This window comes from Macrobrachium nipponense, chromosome 48 (assembly GCF_015104395.2).
Source record: "Macrobrachium nipponense isolate FS-2020 chromosome 48, ASM1510439v2, whole genome shotgun sequence".
Lineage (NCBI taxonomy): Eukaryota > Metazoa > Arthropoda > Malacostraca > Decapoda > Palaemonidae > Macrobrachium > Macrobrachium nipponense.
Genome location: NC_087223.1, coordinates 6047113 through 6064334, shown reverse-complemented (window position 1 = coordinate 6064334; position 17222 = coordinate 6047113). Strand labels below are relative to the sequence as shown.

Below are 17222 nucleotides of genomic sequence, written 5' to 3'. Positions count from 1 at the left end.
TCCCTTGGATGAGGAGCAAAGGAAATAAAAAAAAATAGATTTTTCTTTTCCGTGAATGAGGGGAAAAGTAGTTAACATGCACCGGGATGTGTTATATGTTTCTTTGTGCCTTGAAAGACACAAATATAAGGGGGATACACAGATTATTTTTTTATTGTGTTGGAGAAATTACTTTGAAATGCCGATGATTGGTGTTGTATCTGTGTTGTGTGGCAATGGTGTTATGTCATGGTGTATGCTGGAGAAATTGTATGCCATAAGATTCAGCAATTCTGTTGTATGCTATTTGAATTTCACCCTTACTTGAGATCTTTGCAAGAGAATTATTGCTATGAAGAGTTATTATTATTATTATTATTATTGATAATCATTATACTTGAGATGTGTCACGGGAGGTTTGCTTAAGTATAATTATCATTACGGGAGAATTGTTTTACGAGAGATTTGAGATATTTCATGAATAATTATCTGTAATAATTATTCTCCATGAATAATTATTACAGATAATTATTCATGAGAATTATTACAATGAATTAATGGAGAAGTCTTGTCTTAGTTATTTGTTGAGTTTTTTGTACTTTGGAGAATATTTCAGTGATTCACGGGGATGAGTTTTGCTGAATCTTGATGAATCTGACTGAATCTTGGTGAATTGTATGGAATCTTGCTGAATTTTTGCTGAATTTTGTGCTGAATTTTTGGAGAATGGACAAGCATTAACATTGGTGATATTTTTTGTACTAATACTGATGATTTTGATGATAGCAATTTTTTTGGTGATTTTGTGATAATGATATTTCTGATACTGATTTTTTATATACTAATACGTGGGTGTTTTAATGCTATCAAGGGAGGTGAAATCTTTTTTGAATTTGGGAGGAACTAACAACACATTATTTTTTTTTTTCCTTTTTTTATGTGTTCAGCAGATAATTGCTTGACATTTAGCGATTTTGTTTTTCTCCTTTTTGGAAGTTAGCCATCGCTGACACAAGTTTTTTTTTTTTACCAAGGGTGAATTTGAATTTGTTTTTTTTTTCTCTCCAGTTAGTGTGAATATTATCTCGGTTCATGACTTAGAGTCATTGTTCGAGAACGTGTTCGTGTTTTAGCTATTTGATGCTATAGAGAAATATATGGGAGAATTTCTTGCATGTTTTGAATGCATACGTAATGGCACTACATTTTTCTCTGGATATTTTGTGTTCCAGAAAATTGTGAGTTTTCTTGCACAATACATTAGTTGTATTTGTGACTACTTTGTGAGAGATAGGAAACTTGGTTTAGTTTTCTAGTGGCCTATGTCGTAGTGCATATGGAGAAGTCTTGGCTTAGACACTGTGAGTTGGGGGAGTTCTGTTATAATGAGTTGTGGCACATTGGTGATTTTTTCTAGAATTTTCTAGACAGTTTTATTTGCCGAGTTTTTGCCCCTTTTTTTTAGCAGTTATGCTAAACGGAGAGAGTTTTTATAGTTTTTGACTATAACATGGAGTTATTCTTTGGAGAATTGGAGTTATAATTGAGATATATTTGGAGTTATAATTGGAGGTATATATTATTTGGAGTTATGATTGAGATATAATATATGGGAGATATATTTTTTGGCCATTTTTGATATTTGCCAATGTTATATGAGCTATGTTTAGTTCAATTATCTTGCAGCCATCTTGTTGCAAATGGAGACACATATTTGGAGATTATGGGGCAATATTGAGAGTGTGAGTTTAGTTGCCTTGAGTGCACATTATTTGGAGATATATTTTTTTTTGGAGCCTTGTTTTGTTCCACATGGAGTTATTGGGGAAATAGAGGTAAATATTTTGTATTTGCCGAAATAGAGGTGATTATTCTCTATTCTTGGAGTGGTGTCTTTTTTTACGGACATGTGGCTATTGGAGAAATAAGAGAATAATATAAGGGGGTTGGTTTTTAACCAAATGGAGGAAATATTTTTATAACCGGAGTGGTGTTATTATTAATATGGTGTCTCATAGTGGAGTTGGAATTTAATCTTTGGCGGGTGACCCTTTTTTTTGTGGGTTATAGGGAGTTTTTTTTTTTCGAGACAAGAGAAGATTTCTGTGGTTCTCTTTTTTGATTTCGTGTCTATTTAGAGGCGAGTGACATTACTGCATTACGAGTCCTATGGAGATGTGTGGCATTTTTTATGTTCACAAGTGTGTTATTCTTGGAGAAATATATTTATAAAAGGGTAAAGTCATGTTGAGAATGAGTCTTCGAGACAAAATTTTTGAACACATTAGTCATATCCTGGAGTTAATTCTGTGAAATGTGTCAGTTAGACTTTTTTTTTTCTAGAGAATCATGATTTCCAAACTTATGTGTCTGACTGGACAATTCTTTATGCTGATGTTAGAGCATACGTCCGCAGGCGATTTTCTGCTGACAGCGATGTGATGAGGCCGTGTGCTGACTTTTTTCCTCTGATGGTGATAGATCAGAATTTTTGCAATATCTGGAAATGTTGACAATAGCATTTCACGAAAGCGCATGTGTAGAGTTTGCTTTCTGGCAAATTCCATAACTTTACATGAGCATTTTTTGGGAAAACGCGGAGTTATGCATATTATACATGTATTATGTATTTTGATTGGGGAACTTATTTGTGATTGTTCTTTTTTTTTTTTTTAATTATTATTTTCTTCCTTTTCCTACGAGAGATATAATTTGGGGATTGAGCTTAAGTAGCATTTCTTTTTTGGACGGGAGATTTGATTTTACCGGAGATGTAATTTTTCGAGAGTTGCTGCTTATGTAAATGGGAGTTTGACATTTAAGTGTCATTGTAATTAATTATTGAGGTTGTTCAAATATCAGAGCCTGAGAGAACATTTTTGGGTCTGGGTGTTACGAGATTCTTTTTTTTTCCTTGGGCTCATTGCGATTTTTATCTCTTTCTTTTTTTTTTCTTGTGAGCACATTCGAGTTTGAAATGTGAGTGCAGAATTCGTGGAGTTGCTGTGATTTCTGAGTGTGTGTTTGCTGATGTGTGAGTTTGGAGAATTGAGTTGGAGAACTTGATGTTTTTTTTTCTTTTGAGAGTTGTGGATGATGACTTATGATTTAGTAGTCATATTAAAGGGAGTTGATTGGGAGACGTTCAGTTAGATCTCTGACCTTTTGAGATCATTGTTTGGATAGAAGTAGTATGTCTGGGGTTGATTTTCTTAGATTGACCATGACTTGACTGACATACTAACACCAAAAGTCGTTCCCCGACGCCAGCAAGACGTCCACCAGCGTGAATACTGCTGCTGTGTTGTCCAGGGTGATTACAAGAGTTCCCACATGGGTGTTCGAGAGAATTCTACAGCGTGTTTTTTGGGGATCTACAGAAGCCGTGAGAAGTCTTCTACGATGAGGGGAGGCATTCGTCTTTCCTACAGTTGCTACAGCCTGCTATAGCCTGTTGCTGTCTGTTCAGCTACTTGCAGACAAGCGAGGATATTCAAGAATCCTAATGCAGAAAATATGAGAGAAAATGCGTCTTGTGTTATTGGGAGATAAAGTGTGATAAGACTATATTTTATAATGCCAGAGACGTGCAGTTTTACTTATATTTTGTTTTAAGCGGCCAGTGTTTTGTGTTATAGCAATTTTGCTAGGCGGGGGGCTAGCACACTAGGTGGTCCGAGCTATCTGTAAGGCCTAGGGTTTTTGATTAATAATATATTGTCCGTGTGTTCCCTGTGACCTATGGAATGTGGAGAACAGTGTAGAGGTTAACGACTGAGAGTAGCTGAACAATGAGTTTCTGGGGGTGGCGTGAGATAAAAATGCTTAGTTTCAACAACAAGTCAATGCAGACAGTTTATGAACTCTTCTCAAGTGCCTTTGTGAAACTGGATGCAGCTAGAACCGTGAGGCGCTATCGAACTGTGTGTTCGTATGTGCGTGTGTGCCTCTTCCCTTTTAATAGGTTCATACCCAAGCCTATGGGAGGGATTTTGACGAGGGCTTCAAGTCACAGGCAAAGATGCCGTGGCGTTCGCCGGGGGAATTTTTTGTGACATAGTGTTATGTCGGTCGTTTGGACGATTCTGGTACTTGTGGAATGCCGGGGGACAAAGAATTCCCAGAGGGGTGTAGACTTTTTTGGTGACCAGAACATGTTACATTTTTTACGGGCGGGGTTTTTTGAGTTAGTCTGTAAGAACTGGATTACTTGATTGTTTGATTATTTATTCTTGATTAATAACGTTAATGTTATGATGCAACTCTCTCATTTTCATTACCTGTTAGAATGGAGAGAAAGAGGTGGAGAGAGAGAGAGATTCCTTGGAGAGAGAGAGAGAAGAGGGATTGCCGATGAAGAGAGAGAGAGAGAGAGAGAGAGGGATTAGCCGAGAGAGAGGGAGAGAGAGGCTGTGTGTGTAATGTTGTGTGTGGTTGCCTTCCGTTTCGTGTCCACTTGCTTACCTTATGAATAATCGGGGAAGAATTCCCCCAGTTTTACATACATACATACATATAGATATATATATATATATATATATATATATATAATATATATATATATATGTGTATATATACATATAGATATATATATATATATATATATATATATATATATATATATATATATATATATATATATATATGTTATATATATATATTATATATATATATATATATATATATATATATATATACTATATATATATCTACTATATATATATATATATATATATTTATGACTGGTAAAAATGTTCTGTAACAACAGAATTCCATCTAATAAAAGGAGCCCATAAAAACACCAAAATATAGAGAGAAAAGTACTAGTTTTCAGAGACTGCTGTCTCCCTCTTCATGTAGATGAATGAGAAAAGTTTACAGAAAAGGAGGTATTTATACCAAGAGGTCCATCCACAGGCAAGTCAATTTAGGTCACCCCCGCTGATAATCTTCCTTTAATTTTCTTAAGCGTTGGTTGAATGAAAACCTTGTCGATCGTATCTGAATTCCATGCTCCTTTTGAGATGTTCATTACCTGCCCCTCTTTTATTAAGGCCGATTCCATTATTTGACTCAGTTCTGTTGTCCATACCTAACTGACCGTTTGTGTTGTATTAATCTCTGGTGAAGTGATTTACCTGTAAATCCGATATAACATTGGTCACAGTCATGGCATGGGATCGTCGTAAACCCCAGTGTCCTTGGGAGATGTCTTTTGTTGAACGTTAATCAGGGATTTGGCTAAGGTGTTTTTTGGAAAGTAAATGCAAAAGGGTTAGATTTTCCGAGGGTGGGTGGGTTACTCTCTTAATTGTGTCCAGGTGAGGAATTTTTATTTTATTGTTGGTGCATCTCTGGTCTTGTCTTTAGGGGTCGGTAGAAAATTACGTTTGCTTTGTGAATTGCTTTTCTCAATTATATGGTCAGGATACTTTAAAAACGAAAGTTGCTTGCGAATTAGTTCAAATTCTTTTTCCAGGAATTCTGGGGAACAAATTCGTAAGGCTCTTAAGAACAGGTTGCTAGCTACACCTATCTTGATAGTAATGTCGTGATAGCTAAAGTAGTGATGTATGAAAGTGAGAAACATTGGTTTTCTGTGTATGGTAAAGGGAAATTTGTATTCTGTCGTGTCTCTGATTATTAAAACATCAAGAAAAGGAATTTTGTTGTCTGTTTCCCATTCAACTTTAAATTTGATGCTGGGCACTAATGCGTTTAATTTTGAGAGGAATTCATTAAAATTGCCACACCTATTATCCCAAAATGTTAGGATATCATCCACATATCTCATCCATAGCATGTTTTTGGGTTTATTGCATTTATTACTGTAGTTTCAAAAGTATTCCATGTATAGATTGGCTAAAACAGGACTTAAAGGACTACCCATACTACACCCGAATTTTTTGCATGTAGAATGATTCCACCCCGAATGAAAATACGTCATTAGATGCACATAATTCAACTAACTTTATTATTTTGTTAAGCGCCAACGGGAAATGATCTGAATAGGAGGATAATTTTCCCCTTTAAAAACTGAAGAACGTCCTGTACTGGTACTTTTGTGAATAGGGAGTCTACGTCAAGGCTTAAAAGTTTTATGTTGTGAAGTGGTATATGTGCTTCTCTGAATTTGTGACAAAAATCTTCCGAATGTTTAATGTGACTGGGATGGACCTCTTGGTATAAATACCACCTTTTCTGTAAACTTTTCTCATTCATCTACCTGAAGAGGGAGACAGCAGTCTCTGAAATATAGTACTTTTCTCTCTATATTTTTTGGTGTTTTTTTTATGGGCTCCTTTTATTAATATATATTTATTTATTAGTAAATATATAATTTAAGCTGACATTTTAATCTCCATCTGTGAATTTCCAATGATTTATTTATCAATTTTCTTAAATTTTTGGATGAATTTTCAACATTATTTATAATTAATGTTGTCCTATGAATATTGAAATACCTAACGATATGTGACCCTACATCTATAGGTCAAAGGTCACATGAGGCTTTTGACAGGATATGGCGAACTTTAAAGACTCTCTCTCTCTCTCTCTCTCTCTCTCTCTCAACTTTGAACTATTCTGAAAATATGGGAAAGTTTGATTTCAACACAGAAAAATATCTATTCAAATATTGGATGTACCAGAGTAATGAAGTATTGTCAAAGAGAGAGAGAGAGAGAGAGAGAGAGAGAGAGAGAGAGAGAGAGAGAGAGAGAGAGAGAGAGAGAGATTCATATTCACTTTATGAATATAATAATGACTTTCCTTCACTGGGTAAACTATCCAGTGTTTATTTCTGAAATTGTTTTGCTCAAATTTATTGGGGAGGGAAAACAACGAATGTATGATAAAGTACTATATATATTAAATGTATATCATTATCTTTGACAATGTCAAAGTTCTTTGCTTTGAAGAGGAAAGTATATATTTTTTTGGGCCTTTTTGGTGTTTTTGGTCTGATATTTCTTGTATAATATCTTCTCTGGAAATCAAAATTTTTCAGTGAATTCCTGGTTTCTCTTACGTAAAGGAGAAAGATGGCTTCCATATTTTTAGCGTTTCGTTCCAAATTTTTTGGGTTCTATTCTTGGGTTCAGAAGCTAAACCTGCTCCAAAATGCCTTCTGGGTTCTTGGGTTTCAACCCTCTGGGTTGTGTCTCCACTTGGGGTCTCTGGGTTTATACACGTAGGCCTAGGCTATAGGTCTTTGGTTCACAGAGCCGCTAGGCCTATGTCTCTACTTCTCTGGTCTTTTGTAACTTGGTTTTTCTTAACCTTGGTCTAGGTCATTTGTACTTGCATCTAGAGCATTAGGTTCTAGATAATCTTGGAGGGTTCTAGGCATCTTTCTAGTATCTCAGTCTCTGTATCTAGAGGTTCTAGGACTGTAACTATATAATCATAGCTCTTGGTTTATATTTACGTAGGCCTAGGCTATAGGCCTTTGGTTTCACTGAGCCACTAGGCCTATATCACTACTTCTTTGGTCTTTTGTAACTTGTTTTTTTTAATCTTGGTCTAGGACTCTAGGTCATTTGTACTTGCATCTAGAGCATTGGGTTCTAGATAATCTTGGAGGCTTCTAGGCATCTTTCTAGCCTCTGTATCTAGTGGTTCTAGGTCTGTAACTCTAAGTTCCCAGCGCTCTATAAACATCCATTTCGTAAACCAGGTCACTCATTCTTGTTTATTTACGAACCGTATTCGTGAAGGAGGTTGGGAAGACCTCAAAGAACTAGTTGATTAAACGAAGAACAAAGGCGGTAGAAGAAGAAGAAGAAGAAGAAGAAGAAGAAGAAGAAGAAGAAGAAGAAGAAGAAGAAGAAGAGAGCTAATTACTCCAAGCTTTTAAAATTTAAACCACAACGAGTTCTCGCGTTACAAGTAAAAAAAAAAAATAAAAAAAAACAATCACAAAAAGTAATACAAAGCTGGAAGTGTAATAACAGTGGGAAATGACTTTCTCTTTGTACTTTCAAAAGGAAATGATCAAAGGTAAATTAAAAATAACTTCAGAAGGCTTTCAACGTTAATTAATATTATGTATATATATATATATACTATATATATATAGATATATATATATATATATATATATATATATATATATATATATATTATAATATATATATATTGCTCTACTCAAGAGCATCAAGTTGCAATCATTATTTTATTTTAAATTATTATGTTTTAATATTATTTTTCTACAATCAGTTTCAGAAGGGTGAACTTTAAATGAAAATATCATTTATAACTAATGTTGTACTTTGGGTTATCAAATTGTGATAATTATATATAATAATTTTATATAAATATATCAAATTGTGATAATTATATAATAATCATATAAAAATGTATAATCCATTTTTAATTATTGTCTAGAATTATCACTCTATAATTATTATCAATAACCTTTACAAAGTAAAAAAAATATCGTGTTTTCTGACTATGTGAATTATACCTGTATAAATTACCTGTAATACCTGTATAATTTATGAGAATTTTACCTATGAAATTTATTTTTCTTCATATTCACAAAAGATAAAGATATTTCAGTGATAGGAAATTTGCCTTTATCACCTAAATCAAGTGCAGGAATTGTACCTGTAACGCCTGTATCAATCATGAGAATTTTACCTGTATAATCTATGAAATTTATCCTCACTGAAATTCACAATAAACGAAAAGCATTTCAATTACCTGTGTCAACTGTAGGAATGTACCTGTATTATCTATAGGAATTACAGGAATGTTACCTGTAATTCTGTATCATTCCTTCCAAAAAGAATACAGCCTATTTCAACCATGCATGTTAATTCTGTGACCGGTTATTACAGGTTATTACAGGGCTATCTTGAAATCTTACAGGATACAGGACTCTCTCTTTTGGGAGGGGGGTAGGGGGAGGCTGTTGGGTAGGTACCCTGGCCACAAAATGAACTTGGTACTAGAATAAAGCCAGTTTGTCCCATAACCAAAAGGGGATATCAGACGTCAATGACCACGATAATTGCGACGCCACTCCATTGAATCTAATAAGAAATGAAGCGAAGTGGATATATACAGACGAGGGGCAGACCCATCGGCTATGGTTGCCACTCCCGTCAGCCATCAAAAAGTTAAAAAAAAAAAAGAGTAAAAATAAAGAGGATATTGAAACAAATGACATCCATTTCCAATAACCAGCTGGAAAAAAGGCGTCTCATTTTCAAAAGTCAGAAGGTACTGCGTCCTTCATTAGTATCCTAGGCGCCTAAGGAGATATCCTACCACGTATCATTCGTATCCTACGGCTATATAATATCCTTCAGGGACGCGTTTATGAATTACAGGAATTTTTCCTGTATACATGGTAAAGAGATCAGGATATTTTTAGGGACGTGTAAGTCTTCTTCTATATAGTCTCTTTCTCTCTTTTTAGGGACCTATAAGTCTTCTTCTATATATAGTCTCTCTCTCTCTCTCTCTCTCTCTCTCTCTCTCTCTCTCTCTCTCTCTCTCGCTTTCTCGTGAATATGGGCCGTTTTTATCTGTTTCTCTCATTACGATCGTGAATAAAAAATGAGTGAAATTAAGTGAACATACCGTAGCCTGCAAATACCCACAAATGACAATACTCTCTCTCTCTCTCTCTCTCTCTCTCCTCTCTCTCTCTCTCTCTCTCTCTCTCTCCACATACACATGCACACACACACAAACGCACACACACACATGGAGACGTAATGACCTCCACACCACAGCTTGAAATACGGACCTGCATCTGAGGTGCGGGACCCCATTATGCAAATGAAGCAAAGTCGTACCAGGGTCAGTTTGGGCATCTGGCAACAACACCAACAACAGCAGCAGTATTGCTTGGCTCTGCTTTTCATATATTCATTTTTTTTCCACACTCCTAGCAAATTTACTGCCCAGGCACGTGGATGCAGGAAGGTCCTTCCAACGAGATGTGTCGGAGGTTGGCTGTGTTTGTGGCGTTCAGCGGCAACAAACGTGTTCGTTTGTGAAATATATTCATTTTAAAAAAATAGATTGTTTGGGTGATGCTTTCATGGAATTTCATTCTGAGATGTTTGTATGCAGTACTCTTTTCGTACAGACACCTAAGTAAACATACTCACCAACACGAAACATGTTTGTTTGATGTTTATGAAATATGTATTTAGAATTTCTTTCTGGAGAGTTTGCGTGTCTGTGTATAGTCTCCCTCTCTCTCTTTCAAAAAAAAAAGAAAGAAAAAAAAAGATAGATGCACAAACCTGCACACACCGTCTGGAAACATACATTATGTTTGTTCAATTATATACACAACATCCGGAAACACAGCAGCATGTCTATGTAATCATATACGAAAGCGTATGTGATCCCAGCAGTCACACAAACAAAATGGCAAAAAAAAAAACAAAAAACAAAAAAAAACAAACACAATCCAATCTGCTGGTTCTCCATTGTCTCACAAACAAAGGAAAAAAATTCCCCATTTTCTTATATTCCCAGCAATTCCACGAACCAGTCTCTCTCCAGAGTAACAACAAAAAATGTAGGAGGGGTTGTTCCTCACTTGGAGGAAAAACGGACATTTTTTCCTCACTCCTATTGCATATTCCTTTGCATGTATTGCAATCGGGAGAGAGAGAGAGAGAGGGAATATATCTCTGTATATTGTGAGAAATGTGAAATATTCGAGGGAATGTGTATCCAACAGAATGTTGAAATGGGTTAGAGGATTTCTTATTTTGTAGTGTTAATGATATGGATTTATTCCCATGTACTTTATTCTATTTTCTCTTACTCACTCAGTCTATGTTTATTATTTATTTATGTATTTATCATTCTAACTATGTATATGCAAGAGACCATTACTAAATTAAGTATGCATTCATACATGCCGGTTTTTCAAAAGATTTCCCCTCTTACAATTTAAGTTTAACTTTTTTTTTTGTTTTCTCAATTGGACGCATTTATCACATGTTCCTTAATTGCCTATTTAACAATCCATTTATGCATATGCAAGAGACAAGCACAACTTTATCATTAATGGATTCATATGTAGGTTTTTATAAACATTTTCCAATCTACAATAACACAAATCTGAGTTGTTGAATAGCACCTAGTATGTCAAAGTTGCAATGGGTCTAAACGTCCTACTGATGACGCTATCGCGTACATAACAGGCTCCTCGCTTTTCGAAAATAAGCAGGGTATACGCTCCACAAACCTCAGACGGAGTAATATCACTTTAAAAGATGGATTTTCGTAGAGCTATCTTTGCTAGAGCTATGATACTCAAGAGTTCAATTTTTTGAAGGCGATTTGATAGGCTTCTTCTTTCCTATCTCAACGGCTAGAACTGAGATAGTCAGTGACTATCTAGTTATAAATGCAATATAGTATCTCATTCTCTGCTTCTATCTGAGCCGCTAAGAAGATGAGACCCATTTTCTATCCTGGACAGAATTACGAAAAAAAACCCTTAATCCGCTAATGACCTGGGTTGGCGAATTGGCAAAACTGACGAATTTGGCCGGACGGGAGAAATACCCCCAAAATGGTTCCTCTCCCGAGAGGTGATGGCCGAAATCCATCACCTCATTTGTCGGGTTAATTAAGCTAAAAGCTTTTTCTAATTCACACCAAGTCGATGTTGTCAAGGGAGAGTGGATGGCGTGACTGAAGATCCTGTCCTTGTAAAGTAGTCCTGGGCATCGTCTCTCATCTTTTGTTTATATGTGGCGTTCCTTATCAACCTTTTCTAGAAAAACCTCCTGTAAACTTACTTAAGTTTACAAATGCCACTCGTTTGTTTATAAGCACCGTTCCTTGCGTAGTTTTCCCAGAATAACTTCCCCTAAACCTCATTTGGTTACGAATAGAGATCGGGCTCTTGTCTTTTTGTTTATAGGTGTCGTTCCATGCGTATTTTACCTAGAATAATTTCCTTTAACCTTCATTTGTTTAACAATGAACGATCATCTCTTTTCTTTTGTTTATAGGTGTCGTTCCATAGGTATTTTTCATAGAATAACTTCCCATAACCTTCTGTTTACAAATGGACGGACATCTCTTTTCTTTTGTTTATAGGTGTCGTTCCATAGGTATTTTTCATAGAATAACTTCCCATAACCTTCTGTTTACAAATGGACGGACATCTCTTTTCTTTTGTTTACAGGTGTCGTTCCATAGGTATTTTTCATAGAATAACTTCCCGTAATCTTCTTCTGTTTACAAATGGACGGAGATCTCTCGTCTTTTGTTTATGGGAACTATTTCTTACGCTATTTTCCTAGAACAATTCCCCAGTTCCCATGTTTGAGTAATTAGATATAATTGCCATTCGCAAACGACCAACGTATCGATACGAAACCGTTCTCGTCGATCTCATAACGAGAATACTTCCAATCACATATTTGATTTAATCGTTTGTTAAAAGTTCCTTCTTTTTGACAGCGAACAAAGCCCGAATTTCAAACCGACTAAAGCGAAATGCAAATGAATTTCTGCCTTTGGAATTGTAATGCATCCACGCTGCTGAATAATTACGTTCTTTGTGCAATAAAGGCGCTTTTTTGATATATATGAAAACATTTCGGATGTATTCGTTACAGCAAGAATGGACAGTGCGTTAGTTTCATATTCTCTTTGTTTATAACGCAATTCTCCGTCTCGTGTTGCCTTTGTTGGGATTCTTTGCAGTCTGGGGAGAGAGAGAGAGAGAGAGAGAGAGAGAGAGTCCTTTCAGGATACATAGATACGTACGTACTTCTCTGAGTGTTGCTGAATTGTTGTTGATATATGTTCAAGAGAAAACAGCCTGAAATAGAGAGAGAGAGAGAGAGAGAGAGAGAGAGAGAGAGAGAGAGAGAGAGAGAGAGAAGCAATATTTCTCTTCATTTCCAATCAAACCACCACACACTAACCAACTATCACATAAAAATAAAATAAAATCTTTGGAAAAACTGTCCTCTCGAACTCAGAGAGGGTCCAGCCTAAAAGTTCATGGGTCACAATAAGGCAGTTTACTTTCCAGTTCACCCTCAAGAAAAAAAGAAAAAGAAAAAAAAAAAAAACCTCCATTCAATGTCCCACGCCCTCGGTTTGATACAGACGAGACTCAATGAAAGCAGAAGTCTATTGAATTATTTTTAATTTTAGCTTTCGTGGGGCCAAATCCTCATTAATGTTGATGAAGGCAGCAGTTTGATGAATTTCAGTCGACTCTGAAACTGGGGTTGAAAAATTGATAGGTATTCATGGAAATAATTTTTTAAGTTATTTTTTTATGCGTGGTTGTGTCAGCTACTGGCTCTCTCTCTCTCTCTCTCTCTCTCTCTCTCTCTCTCTCTCTCTCTCTCTCTCTCTCTCTCGAGCAGTAGTTATTGAATTCGGTACCCATAAGTGAGGAATATGACTTTTGTTTTGTATATTGATTAAACTTTTCCCGTGTCTTTCTGTCACATAAATCTTGTTGTTGTTGTTGTTCTTCTTTGTCTTTCATCTGTCATGTTTCAATGTCTATTTCCCCAGTATTTACCAGAGAGAGAGAGAGAGAGAGAGAGAGAGAGAGGAGTAACGTCACTTTGAATCAAGAAATCTTGCCACCATCTTCCGTTCCCTTTTTTTCATTCTCTTCCGTTCTTCTTCTTCTCTCATTCGTTCGTAAGAAGCGAGAAACGACCTCAGCACCTCCTCTTCTCTCTTCTGCTGTTCCTTTTTCCATCTCCTCTTCGTCCATCTTCTTTGGGTTTCCGGACGAGAAACAGGGAACGAGTAAAAACGAATCAGCTTTTATTTTCTGTTTCTTTCATGACCTGGTTCCTCTGTCGGGGCGAGACTGAAACATAATTCGACCATTTATCTCCTTCTTTATCTTCTATCTTCTTCTTCTTCTTCTTCTTCTTCTTCTTCTCCTCCTCATGGTGCCTGAGGAGGCATAACCACTTAAAGGATCCTATTCATTATCTGGAAAATGTCGTCGATAATGGGTATCCTGAGGGATTCATTTCAGGCGTAGGATACGTCCAGGACCTCCTCCCACGGGGGGGGGGAAGGTGGCCCCTTCAGACAAAAGGAGGTTGGAGGAATATTCATCCCTCGTGTCCTTTGTAGGTGGGAAAGATCTCACACAGCCAAAATAAAAAAATAAAAGAGTAAAAATAAATAAAAAAAAAATAATAATTACAATTAATTTTCATGAAAAACATAAACGAACTCATTCCTTACGAAACAACTGTCATTTAGGATGCAAGGAAGCATTTCCTACTGAATAAAGTGACAGCAGAAGACCAGAGTCTCACCATTAACTAACAAAGTCAATTACTCCACCTAGAGACTTTCACTGGTCGTCCTGGATGCATGGATGCATTCTTTTCTTTCTCAAACGGGGCAGCCAACTCTCCCAGAATTAAGTGTCGACATTCAACTCCTGTCTCCCGACGAGGAGGAGGCCAGAGTTCCAGGGGAATAATTTTGGGCCTAAAAACACCGTTTCCTTCTGCAAAGGGTGACTCGGAAGGCTAAACTTTCTCGTGGGGAGGTACGACCAAACAGTCCTCCTCTCGTCTTTCTCTCGGCTGGATTCCCGGGTTAGTCTCGACGACATATTCCAGTTTGGGGGATTTAAATTGCCAACAGGTAAAAATTCAAGATCGACTTTTCTGTACGTCGTATAATCAATGCCACCGAGAATAGATCTATCTTTCGGTGGTCTCGGTACAATGCTGTTATGAGACGGAGTCCATGAACCTTCAATCACAGCGCAGCTGGGGCCTGACCTACATATATCGTTGCCAGCGTACGATTATGGCCAGCTTTAACTTTAAATAAAATAAAAACTACTGATGCTAGAGGGCTGCATTTTGGTATTTTTGGTGATTGGAGTGTGGATGATCAACATACCAATTTGCAGCCCTTTAGCCTCAGTGGTTTTGAAGATCTGAGGGCGGGCAGACAAATCCGTCACAATAGTCTCACAGGAAATCGACAAGGGACGTGGTTTCCTGATTTGGTTTCATCGACGATTTCTTGCTTATAGTTTTGTTCAGAGATGAAATATGCCAGGTTGTCTTTTGGGGCGAAACTGATGGAAATGGATGGGGACAAGACGCTCAATTTACTGATAAGGTTTCCTTTTCTCAAATCAGTTCAGGTTAACCTTCCCGGGTGTCATCTCCCTAAAATAATTGACGCCACTGGTGGGCGGGGAAAACTTGTCACCAACAGTCCCTCTCCCAAGAGGAGCTCAGTTGATTATCTTCAAGACAGGCTGAGAGGAATATGATATTGATAGATGACGTAATGGGCTACAATCAGCTCAGTCGTACAGGAGGATGATTTATATAAGGAAATGATCAATCTCTCCAAGAAACAATTGACTAAATTTTTGGGGATTAGTGGGTCAAATCGTGTCAAATATTGGTGTAATTTGCACTAAAGTGTCCCATGATTGTCTTCATGTATTCGTGCAACTCAAAGAATTCTACCTATACATGCAGCATACAGAATACTATCTAGTATTTGTGGACTAACTTGAGCGAGAATCCACCTTGAGCTCCAAATACATTTCGGCACCTACTACAGGTGTTTCCAAAAGGGTCTCCACACGTGTTTGACAAATGAGAGAGACCCCACTTCAAACGCCCCCCCCCCACCCCCCCCCCCCCCCCTCCTCTCTCTCTCTTCTTCAACTCCTTTCGCTCTAGAATCGAGGCAAGATGATAACTCAGGTCGACTGCAAAACGATCTCATCAAAGGGATCACGAATCCACCTGAAACGAGAGAGAGAGAGAGAGAGAGAGAGGATTGTGCGCGGAGATGTAGAGGATGACGATGAGACTGAGATGAGACTGATAGAGAGAGAGAGAGAGAGAGAGAGTCTGCTTGTGAAGAATAGGTTTAGTTCCACCTTTCGCAATAACTCCTCAGTCACTTGACGCGCGACTCTGAAGCAATGTTTCACAAAGGTCGAGCTTAGGCAGCTGTTTTATGCATCTGAGACTGGAGAGTCGACTCAGTCGAGTGAGGTAATGTCTGTCGCATCTCAAAGCCTTGATGATGGGGACGAGTGACGTCACAGAGAAGCCTCCACAACCGAGAGAGATGTGAAGAGCTTGTTAACTCGTCTGCAATGTCAGGTCAAAGACCAAGGCTTAATTTCCTTGATGATATACTGATGGTTATTCAAAGAGATGGGTCCCATTTATATAGTAAGATTATCTGTGTGGAATTCTGAAATACGTAACTAGGACCAAAGAGTGAAAGGTGGAAATCATTTGGTGATCGTTTGGGAAATATTCAAAAGAAACGGCACTTGTCAACAAATGAATGGAGGAACTAATTGCTGATTCTTGAAAAATACGAAAGAAACGGAACCTGTCAAGAAATGAAAGGTGGAACTAATCCATGATTTCTGGAAACATTCGAAAGAAACGGGACATGTAAACAATGTTAAAGAGGAAGTAGTTAGTAATTTTTCAAAAATATACGAAAGAAACGGCACTTGTCAACAACTGAAAAGGAGATTGCATTACAGCGGTAGACACCTCGAGTTTCAATATTTGCTCTCTCATAAGTATATATAATTAAGATATAAAATATAAGACATGGGAATGAAGGGGCTTATTCGAGAACTCCATGACTGAATCAGCACAATAAACTTCTTCGTTGTCATTACGCAAAGAAATAACGAAAAGAAGAACAAAAGAAGAACATAGAAAGTAACCTATTTCTCAAAATGTACGAAACCCAGTCTTCAACATTTCTGAATAATCTCTCTCTCTCTCTCTCTCTCTCTCTCTCTCTCTCTCTCTCTCTCCTGTCCCTCTTACATAACTCTTAACATGCTGTGATATAGTATATTCCTCTTCTTGAACCTAACCCCCATAATTCTGTATCATAAGAAAGGGTCCTTTTATTTCTCTCGTGCAATATACCTTCGCTGATTATGAAACCTGACCTGTTTCCCAATGCATCTGGGATAGGATAGATGAATTCTCCCTCGCCCCTCATGCGAGGAGCTTTTTTTGTCAAGTAAGGAAGGGGTCCCTCATTTTTTATCATGAGCTGGAGTAGGGATTTATATATACATATATATATATATATATTGTTATATATATATATATATATATATATATATATATATATATATATATATATATATATATATATATATATATCTCTCTCTCTCTCAGGGACAGCAGGATGCATTCTAAGTTTATCAACTTGTTAAATTTAAATCATAA

The 17222-nt window shown here is 36.9% G+C and overlaps 1 protein-coding gene across 1 annotated transcript in view; it reads left to right on the top strand.

Annotated features, from left to right (window-relative positions):
* LOC135204989 (protein PFC0760c-like) overlaps positions 1-14449 on the top strand; it is a 73687-nt gene extending 59238 nt beyond the window's left edge. The window contains exons 5-6 of the mRNA XM_064235217.1: positions 1666-1721; positions 14312-14449. Of these exons, the coding sequence (XP_064091287.1) occupies positions 1666-1721; positions 14312-14449 (194 nt within the window). The remainder of the gene's footprint in view (positions 1-1665; positions 1722-14311) is intronic.
* The last annotated feature ends 2773 nt before the right edge of the window (positions 14450-17222 follow it).